A 13,007-nucleotide genomic window follows, 5' to 3' on the forward strand; every position below is an offset into this window, starting at 1 on the left:
GCCTCACCAGACATAAGAGACTTAGGGGGCTCCTCGCTCTCTCATCCGCTTGTAACCCCTACCATGAGCATCGAACAATGAGGTGCTGCTAGCGCAAGCCACCGAGACTACATGTAGGGACGTTCCGTCCGAACCAGTATAAATTTTGCGCCCACTGAGCACACCATCCGGATTCGAAACGCACACAATTTTTTTTACTTGTCGGAGCTGGTTCGAAACACCGACGAGTATAAAATAGATGGAGGAGAAAAAAGAGGGTATTTATACAGAGAGAATGAAGAAGTGTCGGACATTGTTGGAGAAATCTTTTCTATATTTAGGGCAAAGGAGATAGTCTCCAATTAAAGATTTGAGATGATATCATTGAAGTAATCTTCTCTATATTTAGAGTATAGGGGCATATAGAGTCTCATGTCAGAGAGAGCCTATATCTCTAAAAGTAAGATCGTTTACGTAGCACTGAAGCCCAATAGGAAAGGAATAAAGGATGGTTCAAAAGGAGAGGTGATCTGATCAACAAAACTGTGTCCTCACACTGCACCGCTATGTTCAAATTGCTTAGTCTTCAAAATGCAATGTGTGATTTCATAAGTTCAAAACACTTTATTTGGGGGAGATGCATCATCAGGCTTTCATTTCTTTCCACTCGACAATCTATGTACAGTATAATTGTTGAAAGCCCTGAACAAACTAGACAGGCATGACAATCCTGAGAACAAGGCAAAATCTGATTGTTATATACATTACAAGATTCCAATCCAGCTAATTACAACTACCGGCAATATAGATACACGGATTCACACTGGTGCAAACCACCACAGTCCACAGACAAGGAAAGTGCAATGCCGAAGCATAGCCGATTCAATAATTGTTTTTGTCATTGTCTAGGGTCATGAATCACGATCCATTGGGTACGGCATCGAGACATCATCTTGGTCAATTACCTGACCTTTCTTCAGTTTCGCCACAAGAACCCACATGTTCGCAAGCTCTCCTTCCAGGAAGGCTTCCTTCTGCTTGGACTCCTCGATTTTCTTTTGGAGCTCTGCCTCTCTTTGGTCTTTCGCCATAAGCATGACCTCCAGAGCTGATTCCCTCTCACTGCTAGCATGAACATCTCTTCTACTCGCTGGCTCAAGCCGTTTAGTATAGCTATCCCTCCTCCCAACCCTATGACCACTTCTCACTCGTGTTGAATTTCTTGCCAAAGCCAAATCGTTCGCGAGCCTCTCGTTGTGGTTCATGAGTTTGGTGACCTCCCCAGACAGTGCTTTCAGTTCCACACCTGCAGCCGAGGCCAGGCCTTTTGCGTACATGCTTTCCTCTTGCAGCTTCTGATTGTGGGTCTCTAGTTGAGTTTTGGCCTCAGTAAGCTCACACAATCTTTGCTTCAATTCATCAATCTCTGACTGGTGAGAGAATAGATAATGTTAGTCTAATCTCTGACTGGTGAGAGAATAGATAATGTTAGTCAAATTCCTCAAATCTAGCACAATAACTACTACAACAAAAACTCTGTAGTTGATCGAAATGATTTTGATCCTTAGTGCAGAGAAAAGGCAAACCTGCTCTGCCTTCTGATGCAGTTCATCAGAGATATCTATAGATTCTGGATTTTCAATGTGAATTTGCGATCCAGTTTGAAGGTTGTTGTCTGTGTACTGCTGAAATATGATGCTTTCTGACAATAAATCATTAGCTTCAAGAGCTTGGGAAAGCTGTTCGTGTAAGTGGGCAACTGTTTCTTCTAATGCCTGACACTCTCTCGTCTGAAAACAAGACAATGTGGAATGATATAAGATTGTGCTTTTTGGTTAATTTAACTTACAATCAAACTGTTACCTTTTGTTGTAGCTGGTCTTGCAATATTCTGTTATCTGCTGTCTTCACCTGCAATAAACAAAAAAAGGAGCCTTTATAAAATACAGGCAGAACAAGAATGGCACACAAACACTGAAAAAACAATACTGTAGTGGAGTATCTATTAATACTTTGCCACCTCTTGAGGGTCAAGGATCCTAGGCTAGACTAGGGAAAAATTAAGTTACCTCAAATGCTCTTGATTAGTTATATGGTTGACAAGAATGAGAAAATTAAACATGAAGCATTTTGGGGCTTTCATTCTATATTCTCTACTCTGATTCCTTTGACTCCACCTCCAGGTTCACCATAAACAAGGGTAAACTACTATCCATCTTTTTAATGCATGCTCTGAGGAGAGTTTATGTACCTCAAGTTCAAATGCTTTCTCGTTGACCTGCTCCAGGAGCGTAGCATGAGACTGGAAAACCGTTGCAACAGTTTAATACAATAAAAAGTAATTGAAAACTAATTGACTGCAGATAATATACCGGTGTATGTTCTAACTGGTCAAGCTCCCCCTTAATCTGCCTTTCTAAATGTGCTATCTGCTGCTGCTTGTCCTTAATCTCGTCACTGACCTTTTTCATTTCGATCTTCAAATATATACAGTTTATGGTTTTCAACAACAAGAAATACCACAATAACATATTGAATGGTGCAGAAAGGAAAATTACCTCGACATGCCCATTCATTGTGCTTCTTCCAGCTCCTTCGACGAGTCGCTTTAGAACACTTTTATGTAATGCAACCTCCTCTGATAGGATCTTCAGTTGCTCTCTCAATAAATCAACATGATCTGATGTTTTTCTGGTGACCTGTCACCATTACATGTATCAGATGGTAACACCACAATTTGTTTAGTCTATTCCTCAAAACAAACAAGATGATGCGACATTTGTATCCATTAGTTGATCAAGAGATAGCATAGTTTTAGGCTTCAAGAACTTTTTAGTTGTTGGTACATAGTGTTATTTTTAGTATGAGAAAATACTGATTGCATAGGGAATTTCAACATTTATCTACTCGTGTGTTTACTTTCATTTACAGCCATCTACTGAAATTTTATCCTACAAAAGAACTCAAATTTTGATTTGGGTTATTTAAGGCATTACATGTACCACTGCTAGTAGCTTCTGAAAAAGAAATGCCTTAGGTGGATTGAATACATTTATTGCAGCGAACCATTTAGCACACAAACTTATCACAGTGCTAACTTTCAAGGATACTTACGTATCCTGCATTGGTTCTGATTAGATGAGTAGTAGAATAAACAAAGAAAGATGTGCTCATATATTGTACCAAAGAAGCTTCTTCTCCATAAAGTCCATCAGAATGAAATTCTTCATGGTCAATGCTCAGTAGGTTAGCTGATAGATTCTCGGGAGAATTAGACATCTCTTGCTCTGTTTGAGAATTAAGTCCAATTTCTACGGGTGTCCAAGGGGCAGCCAATGCTTTCCTCAGGCTAGATTGGTCACCACCTAAGCTTGGAGCATTAGAACCACCGTCATGTTTCTGGTTACAGTTCAGCATGTAAATGTCAGTAAGCAGAGTTCTATACACGACAAAAGAATGCAATCTGCTTACTTTTTTTCTCGAAAAGCACAGAAGAACTGCGCCCCGTTATATTAAGAAGAAGGAAAAGAAGGTCTGAAAAACAGACAAGGTACAAAGACTCCCTTACGGAGGTCTAAAACTCAGAAACCTGAGAAGATCCATCTAAACAAACTAAAAAACACTACGAGCCAATCACCGGGATTGGGGCAGTAAGGAGGGCCAAACTCTTGGCACCAGCCAGCTCCCACATTTCTCTTTCTTCCTTTGCTCTTCTGATGGCTGTTTCCAAGTTAGGAAAAAGACCATCAAATACGCATCTATTTCTGTGGTTCCAAATTGTCCAAAGCCCTAGAATAATTGATGAGTTGAGACCTTTTCTAGCAATCTGTTTACTTTTTATGTTCTTGTATATATCTAACACACTTCAGAAATTTACATTCCTTAGAATTAAATCTTCATTAGATGGTATCACATATACAGCCATAGGAGTATTGGGTATCAGTTGCTAGATGAAATGCTACATGGTGTACTTAACTGTCACTATACTGGGAATTGCCAATGCAGTGGATTATACGGTGTCTGATTTGTATACCCGAAGTTTGAACCAGTTAAGAAGCCCTTTGCGATTCTTGTTCTCTCCTTTGGAAGAAACTTCAAATGTTTCATCAAATCCTTCCATAGCAACAAATAAATCATTGCTTTCACCATCCAATACAATATCTCGCCTTCTGTGTGGGAGACATGCCAACTGCAGTTTTAGCAGATAAATTTGGGAAATTAATGCACTAAAACTATACAATATAAATTCAGAGTAAAAAAACTGTACAATATAAATGCAATTCGGCAGTAGCTCAAAAGTTTGGTAGTGTTATCTTAACAGACCTCCTCTTCACCAAAAGAATGTCTTCTCCTTGGCCTAGGACATTGGGACAGTCTAGGAGTCTGAGTTGCTTTTGTGGAAACCAGGATTAGCTTTGTTAGACGTTGTATCCTTGCAAGCAAAGCAGCTTTAGCTGCCTCTTCTTGTTCCAGTCTAGACTGGAGCTTGACATTACCATCTTCTAGCTTTTCAAGTGATGAGGAATTTTCGTTAGAATCTTAGGATCCACCAATGAGGCAATGAAGTGAAGATAAGGTTTTAGGTAATAGTGCTAACTAATTCTAAAGGAAAAATGCACCCAGATTTTGTAAAAGATAAGGTAATACTTCCTTCAGAAACTAGAAATAAAGTGAAAGCGAAAAGAATGCAAAAATACAATGCATGACAAACCAGTCACCTTCTGTTTCCAAAGAATGACATTGTCTTCTGTGGCATCTTTCGAAGGAGTGCCAGAAAGTATACCCCTTTTCAGTTGGTCTAGCTCTTCCTTTAATTGGCAAATTTCATTCTGGTACTTCTTTATCAAAGACTTCTCATCCATAATCTGCAAAGACAATTGCATTTTGCAAGAACAATCAATTAGTCAAAGGTACTAATTATATTGCAAGGTAATAAGTCACAAAAAAATTAATATAAACAAATATGCAGAATCACCTTGTTTTGTGACACTTGAATCTCAATGTGCTTTGCACGGTGGGCAAATTTTAACGTGTTACGAGTCTCTTCTGAATTGCTTGATGCTGGAGTAACAGTGCATATTAGCTGCACAAAAAGAAGTCAAAATGCAAAAGATTGAGATAATAGCAACTTATTCTAATTATAACCTGAGAAGGAACTTACAGAAACACGTCCCTGGCCACTTAAGGATGACTGTAGTAACCGTGTCAATTTGGAATCTCGAAATGGAACATGAGTAGCTTTTCCATCAGTCAGTTTTGATATCACCTGAAATATGCAAGCTAATTTTCTTTATCCACATGGTTGGCTAACATCTTGCAAAATAGAAGAACATAAAAGGACAAACTCAGCTTAATAGATTGGTCATAAACCATGGGGTAGACAAGCATTGACAAATCGCATGAAGTAGAAATACTTATGAAAATCTTTTCTCACAAGTCCCAATTGTTGTCTCAATGCTTATAAATGTACCTGGTCAGTGGAAAAAGAAATGCTGCATATATTGGTGTGACCTGTGTTTCAGGACTTTGGATAGTTACATATATCTATCCAATTCAAGATTTCTATTGATCACATTTATGGTTCAAATATGAAATATAAAAATGAAAACAATTAAGCTCTTGTATGCACAAATAATGCATAGGCAGCAACACATAATCTCAAAAGCATGATTGCATGAACACAGCATCTACCATAGTGCATTAATGGTGATATTACAGGGACGTATAATCTGAGAGTGATTAGCGAATGAGGCCCACCGTTCCAAGAGTTAGCAAGCTTTTATTGATATAAGATCCTTCCTTCCGGCGTACTCCTGTAGTTTCAGCCCTTGAACTCTCTGAACCTGCCAGATCGATGAGGTTCTGCAAATGAGCAAGAAAATTAAGAAACCGATTTATAGACCACGTGAACACAATAGAAATGCAGACGAAACAATATATGATGCCAAGTGTAAATGAAATACAGATGTATCATATATCTACAGCCAACTATAATGATAAAGAACAGGAACAGATAGCGAGAAATTAGCCTAGTGTGAATGAAATGCATGTGTATTATATCTTGAATCATTTATATTGGCAAGGCAGAGGAATGGATCAGAACTTCAGAAGAAACAAAAACAAAGGAAATACGATGATGATCCCACCAGCTGTGAGAAGGTAACCGCTTCCTCTTCACTAGATTCACTGCAGGGGCCGCTGCTCTCTATTGTCTACATGAAACAGTAAACTGAGTAGTGCCAGAGATTTTACAATGTGAAATGCAGCCATGCAGGTACTTTAGTCCCGTATATTCAATAAGATGCTGAATTGTGTGCATGAATCTCATTGTAACATGAAAGGCTTCATTATTACCAGTGTGAAAATTGTATGGCTCCTGCTGCTTAGCAAATTGAAATTTGTGGATCCAACATGTCTATGTTCTGGAAGTGGAACAAACACAATAAACTCTAAGTGATTATGTCAAGTGCTCTTGACATGAGCTAAAAAACCTAGTAATCAATTCATCAATAAATTCAAAAGTAGCACTTAATAAAAACAGTAATTGGATGTAAATCAAATTGCACTCTGAGAAATGTAAACCAAGGCCACAGCCCACATGTCTTCAATAAATAGCTAGCACATCAATATAGGTACAGTACTGGTCATCACTTAACTTAGATGCAGTTTAGGTTCACAATGAACTTTGAGCACCACAAGGTCTTACTCCTATTAATGAATACCAGGACAAGACACAGACCTTCACTCAACATTTAAAAAGGAAAAGGAAACTTTCATAATTCATTAAAAAAACTTGACCAGAGGGAGAGTTTTGAATTTCATAAATAAAAAGTATAAACCTGCTGTATCTATAATTGTTTGCAATCATATTTATTCACAAGAATAAGAAACCAAGCATATGCTACAAGAAATCATTTGTTAGCTGGAATTTTGTTTTCCATTATTGATTTTCATTGCATTTTGTACCATCAACTATGAAGTATGACTGCTGTAGCTTGTTATATAACTATTTCATAAATGGATACTGGAGTGGGTAAGAGTTTGCTGTATAAGGATTATCCAATATAATAATTAATCATCCTCACATTCTTTTTCCTTGGTGAAGGGTTGGAAAACCCACAAATGAAGCCATATGGCTTATATTCTGATAGTCAGAAACTCAGAATACTGAAATAAACAAAGAATTAAACCATTAAGAAAAAAAATAACCTTCTCCGGCTGCAATAAGGGACAAAGCATGTGCAGGAGACAAGACCACTTCTTCTTTTATGCCCTCGACAAATGTTCCCTGGTAATAAACAAGCCATTGTACTGTCAAAATCGTCATATACCAGTCATATTCAGAAATTTGCAGCCTACGTGTCAGTTCCTATTAAATCAGTTTGAGATTCTATTCCAATTCAGATTTGAGACACTCTCACAACTCACAAGTTAAGGCTGTTGCAAGTATAGACTTCAGATACTAATAAAAATATTTCAAACCTGAAGATCCTCCCTAATCCGTAAGTTCTGACCCGAAGGATTAAGAAGATCGTTTACAACCTATAAAACATGACCCTCTCAATCAATACAATATAAAGAAAAGCAGGAGAATCATATTTCAGTTGATAAGTTGATGAACGGCAGTTATTATAGTCAGTGAGTTCAAACAAACATAACGAAATTCAGAGATGAATTTCACGTACGTGTATCATAATATGCAACTCCTAACTCTGAGCAAAAACATCAGTAAACAAGGCAGGAATTTGGTTACTAACAAAATGTTATTGCAAAATTACTAGCAATATGACTCAGCGAACTCCTAACTCTATGTTTCTATTCCATGTTAAATCATAATTCATGTTGAATAAAAAATATTTCTACCAACCCCTTTTCACCAACTTGGTAGTAGTTTCTTTTCCCAAGGTTCTTTTTTTTTGGAAAAATGACAGGAGCTTTGCCTTTCATTAAAACGGGAAAGAGGGTATACAGAAACATACAACACTCATCAGGAGTACACCTCCTGCTGGGTGAGACTAGAAGAAATAGACTAGCAGGAGCCTAGATACAACTGGAGACTAACACCAGACCCAGCTGCTAATGGATAGCAGCGCTCCTGAAGAGTGAAAGGCTCTCTTTAATTTTCCCTGCCATCTGCCTCACCGATAGCGAGTTGTGCTCGAAGATCCTTCGGTTGCGCTCTTTCCAGATATTCCACATGGTGTAGATCACAGATCCATTGAATTCTCTACTGCGGTCTCTGGAGATGTGAGAAGCCGCCGATTCCCACCACTCGCTAATGCTATCAAAGTTTGATGGGTTTGCTTGTTGTGGCATTGTCAATCCTTCCCAATTGAGAATTTGATTACAGACTTCCTGGGCGAAAGGGCACTGCAAACAAAGGTGGAGTCCACTTTCTAGAGGCCCATGGCAAAGTGAGCAGTATGTTTGGTGTGGCCAGCCACGACGTGCGAGGTTGTCAGACATGAGCAACTTATTTTGGATAAGAATCCATGCAAATAGTTTGCATTTATTCTCAGATCTTGCTGTCCAGATGTGGCTGACCTTGTGGCGCCTGTGAGAGCCTAGGAACTAAGCTCTATAGGTTGAGCTGGTGGAAAAAATCCCATCCGGGGCCAGAAGCTATGAGCAAAAGAAAAACAAAAACTGCATTAACCAAATTATGCTACAATTTGTTTTGGAAAGTAAACCTTGGTTGGGCTAGGCACCATTAAAACAATGAAAGAGCACAAACATGAAAACCCTTCTCCACCTCCATTCCCCACCCCTCAGTTTACTAGTATGACCAAAGGAATAAGCTTAGGAATAACATACCTCATTATAGATTTCCAAGTATGATACACGAAGAAGAAACTCTCGCTTTGGAGTCTGAAAAGAAAAACAATTGGGTCAATCATGTAAAACCAATGACTTGACTGAATATGTTGATGCCAAACCATACCTCCTGTATTATACTAAATGCATCTTTCACAGCCAAAGGTATGATCCCCGGGGATCTTTGATCTCCCTGCTCGTAAAAAACAGAGTATACTGAGAAAGTAAAAAAAATGAATTGTTCTCTCGGACATGCAAGAGAGTTGAGTGTCATTGTATTAAGAATAAAAGCAGTCCAAATATAAGCCATCGAATGGCACCATAAGAAATGTTTCAACCTTGTACACACTACAGTTAATTCAAAGTTGGGAAAGAGAAATGCTGTCAACAAATACGTTGAAGGCAAAGACAGCAGCTTTCTTGTTTCAGGAAAGGGACATATCACAGATCATATACAGGAGCAGTGAGAACATATGGTGTCACAAACAAAACAAAAGGCTGAAAACTTTAACAGATCTATATGTGAAATGGAGGCAAAACATTATATTGCGCCCATGGGGAGTCTACAAGAAAGCGACTTAACAAAAGGTTTAAACTGTATCTATTTTCTCCAAGTTTTTGCATGTTAATTGGTAGCATGAGGCATACTTCAAAGCACAGGACTAGAAACATACACTCTACAGAAGTAAAACATAGTAAAGGAAAAATATTGGAATAAGTTTTCCCACATGCATCGTATGTGTCTTCCCACTGCTTGTAACTCCATATGCAAATATTGTACCTATGACAGAGAACTGAAAATTATCAACAAAAAAATGAAACTATTCATGAAAAATAACAAAACAAGTGTGCCATGATCGCATAAACTCTGTACTAAAAGCATTTTCAATCAATGATTTCACATGGATTGACATTGTGCACTGTAGTTTACTCTAAAGTTGCCCAGAAAATAATATTAATGATCCTCATAAGCATATTAGACTGTTATTCAAACAAAAAAAATACTATATGGACAAGAGAGGAGAATTTCAAATACCATTTATTCCCTCCATGGCACCACTAATAACATGCAGAGCTGCAGCATCATATACGTGTCGGGTTGTTGTAGTTGGTCCGAAGACCCGATCTGCATATGAATTTCATATTACACCCAGATGAACAAAAATTAACTGAAAACAAGAAGCAGCATGATTTTTTTTCATCCGTATGTGAAATCTAAGTACTGTCTTCCATACTAAAATCATAAAGTCCAGTAACATCATGATCCACCCGATCGAATACATTCCTGAAGTATTTATGCTGAAAACAACAGCTAGGTGAACCGTGTTGACTAGTGGAGTTAATTCTCGGTCTCAAGCAATGCATTCACGACTTCACGTGCCACATCTCCACTAGTCAGACTCACAAATCACTCTTCTCAACCAAAAGAAGAAAGAAAGAAGTAAAGAAAATGTGACAAATTACGCATTATACTGGAAGTGTAGCATCGTGTGATAATACAAACTCGCATTTCACATGAAAGTTGATGGAACCCATCAAATCTCAAACCAAACATCCATACGAGTAACTATTATAATGCTTCGATACACAAGTGTGATCCATCCATCCCCGGAAAACCAGGAACAGGTATCTGGCACATACCGTACGCGTAAGCGATGCTGTGATTCTGCTCGCTCCGCACAATGGTGTCCCCATCCGCGTACCAAGCGATCTCTTCCCCCAGCCGAACCTCCTGCGAGCTTAACACACACAGAAAGAAAAAAAAACAACGAAACCAATCCGCATTGCCCAAAGATGCAAAGCCGAACCCGGTCCATTAAGGAATAAGGATTAACACGAAGTCACGAACAAATTGCAGCCACGTGCGGCGCAGCAGGGGACCCAACCTGAGCGGCCGGAAGCGGACGGTAACGGTCACGCTCTCCTTGGCCTCGGGCGCGTCGAGCGGGAACTCTGCCACAAGCCGCAGCGAGGTTGCCGCCGAGGCAGGCTGCGGCGAGTCCTTCCCTGCCGTCACCGGAGAAGCATTCCGGTGCCGCGACGCCATGGCGATCGCCGCAGGCGGAGACCTAGCGCAGCGTGGTGGAGCTCGCCATTGGCGCGGGCCGCACCGCCGCAATGGGTGGGTGTAAACCGCAGGCAACTAGGCGAGGCGCGTGCGGTTGGGCGGGTCGTTTCGGTTGGGCTTTCGGCTTTCGCTTGGCTTTGAAGCGATAATGAGAGAGCCGGGGTCCGGGGAGCGGGTGGAAAGCGCCTCCGTTTCTAGAAAGGCATTCCCTTTTGGTTAATTTTTTCAACCGCTTTCCTGGCCTTCTTTTATGCGTAGTAGTGGTGAAGTGCCATGGCCCATGGTGGGCCTGCGCGGCCATGAGACCAGAACGGGTTTGAAACTCCTCGCGGAGGGTTTATCTATATATCTATATATCTATCTATATATCTATATACTATACTTAAAGCACCAGTTTCAATGATCATCATGCGTCATTTTTTACAAATAACCCCTCACAGCTATTTCAAATTAATTCGCTGCACGTCTATAAATGTCAAACAATGTCCGACACGGGCTAGATGCACGCGGGCCACAACTATGACACAGACACGTCATGTCGGCCTGCTAACTGTGTCGGGCTAGCCCGTTAGCCCATCGATTCATTTAATTAAATCAGCATAACAACGCCCAACATGGGCTAGATGCACGCGGGCCACAACTACGTCACAGACACGTCATGTCGGCCTGCTAACTGTGTCGGGCCAGCCTGTCGATTCATTTAATTAAATCAGCGTAAAATGTTTTAAAAAACTGTGCATGAGGTGGGGTTCGAACTCATGCCCTGATGGAAGAAGGACGAGAGACACTGGGTGAAACTGTCTAACCAGTAGAACATCACACTAAGATGTTTTTAATATTGAATATAAATTGTATATAGGTATATACATTTTTTTGTAAAATAACAAAATAATCGTGTCGGGCCGGGCCAGCACTACGGGCCGAGGCTACAACCCAAGCACGACACGACGTTCTTGGCTCTTGCAAGCATTAGGTCGTTTCTGAGACCACATTGGCGTAATGGACTAAATGGTGTTTGAGGTTGCTGAATTGGATGGAGCAGCAATGATTTGTCACACTAACAGCAAAATGAAAGGTTATTTGTTGGTTTTAAACGTTAGTAATTGCTACGAAGTAGCATAATTTATATGGAGCGCATCCAGTTTTTATTGATGCCTGACTTTAACAATCACTCCATATTTTGATCTATCTTTTTTATAAGTTTGACTTCATGGGACTTATTTTAGAAACTTGATCTCACAAACTTTCTCTTATTTGGTCTCTGTATGATGGAATTATTTCATTTTCTAATCTCTGCTCATTCAGTCAATCGTTGTGAACTCTCTTCTAATCGCTCACTTCATTGGACGTGTTGTACCAAGACATATTTGCATGGAGTAAACAATAACATCAGTTAGCTAAATCAAAAAATATATTATACAGAGAGCAGAGACAATCAATAAAAAATCTTGAAATTTTTTTGATGGATAGTTTACGTGGGTATTGTTGTAAGCCGTCGCAACGCACGGGCAATCGACTAGTAAACCTTTATTTGCGGGTTTAATATTAAATCTACACTCTCCACCTTATATCCACGACGGATACAATATGCTACACGCATGGGTTCATGAGTATTTCATACTCGTGATTAAAAAAAACACGGCATGTTGAAAATCAAAATTGCATTTGTACCTACGTGTACAAACTCGCGTCCAGACTCGCACTTTATAGTTGTTTTTACTTGCAGATACGCGAGTAAAATATGTCTATTGCAGAATGCAGAAGACAAAACAGCAACTGGACAACTCTCTGCAGGTACGACGGACCGTCCGACTTCAGCAGTCGGACCGTTCGACCCCTTAGTCCAAACTGTCTGCGCCTCACCAGGAAGCCTTCGACGACGCGCCAACACCTATGGACGAGGACAACATCGAGGAGGACGACCTACTGGGAGAGAATCTGGTCGATTATGGAGCCTCGTTCGAGCATGCAGGTATGGATATTAATGTAATTACATTTTCAGCCGATTATGATATCACTGACAATGATGAATCTGTAGTTGCTCAATTCGATTTTGGTCCTAAAGAGGTCGTCTTCACCAAACCAAAAGAATCGGTCAACCAGTTAAAGTCGCTCTTTGTGTGTAGCCGCATTGATGGAATACCTA

At 39.9% G+C, this 13,007-nt stretch overlaps 1 protein-coding gene across 3 annotated transcripts; it reads right to left on the reverse strand.

Annotated features, from left to right (window-relative positions):
* Positions 1–583: 583 nt before the first annotated feature.
* LOC103637908 (kinesin-like protein KIN-7D, chloroplastic) lies at positions 584–11,028 on the reverse strand. Of its 3 annotated transcripts, none has more exons than XM_008660917.3 (23): positions 10,680–11,028; positions 10,435–10,532; positions 9,830–9,919; positions 9,522–9,574; positions 8,921–8,986; positions 8,794–8,847; positions 7,462–7,521; positions 7,189–7,267; positions 6,334–6,401; positions 6,126–6,191; positions 5,737–5,841; positions 5,141–5,245; positions 4,955–5,062; positions 4,698–4,844; positions 4,303–4,485; positions 4,013–4,168; positions 3,163–3,378; positions 2,538–2,678; positions 2,352–2,456; positions 2,231–2,281; positions 1,843–1,890; positions 1,566–1,769; positions 584–1,409 (listed from the first exon to the last, which is right to left on the reverse strand). In XM_008660917.3, the coding sequence occupies exons 1-23, from the start codon at positions 10,838–10,840 to the stop codon at positions 891–893; spliced, it is 2,883 nt and encodes a 960-aa protein (XP_008659139.1). In that variant the 5' UTR covers positions 10,841–11,028; the 3' UTR covers positions 584–890. The 3 variants fall into 3 exon arrangements, with proteins under 3 accessions (XP_008659139.1, XP_020399515.1, XP_008659140.1); XM_008660918.4 differs by having other exon boundaries at positions 652–1,446; XM_020543926.3 differs by lacking the exon at positions 2,352–2,456.
* Positions 11,029–13,007: the final 1,979 nt, after the last annotated feature.

This window comes from Zea mays, chromosome 9 (genome assembly GCF_902167145.1).
Source record: "Zea mays cultivar B73 chromosome 9, Zm-B73-REFERENCE-NAM-5.0, whole genome shotgun sequence".
Classification (NCBI taxonomy): domain Eukaryota; kingdom Viridiplantae; phylum Streptophyta; class Magnoliopsida; order Poales; family Poaceae; genus Zea; species Zea mays.

Coding starts and splice junctions, on each gene's coding strand:
- LOC103637908 (XM_008660917.3), bottom strand. CDS start 10,840: ATGGCGTCGCGGCACCGGAATGCTTCTCCGGTGACGGCAGGGAAGGAC. Junction 9,575..9,829: donor TGCCATGGAGGGAATAAATG/GTATTTGAAATT, acceptor TCTCTGTCATAG/GTACAATATTTGCATATGGA. Junction 1,891..2,230: donor AGAAAGCATTTGAACTTGAG/GTACATAAACTC, acceptor TGTTTATTGCAG/GTGAAGACAGCAGATAACAG.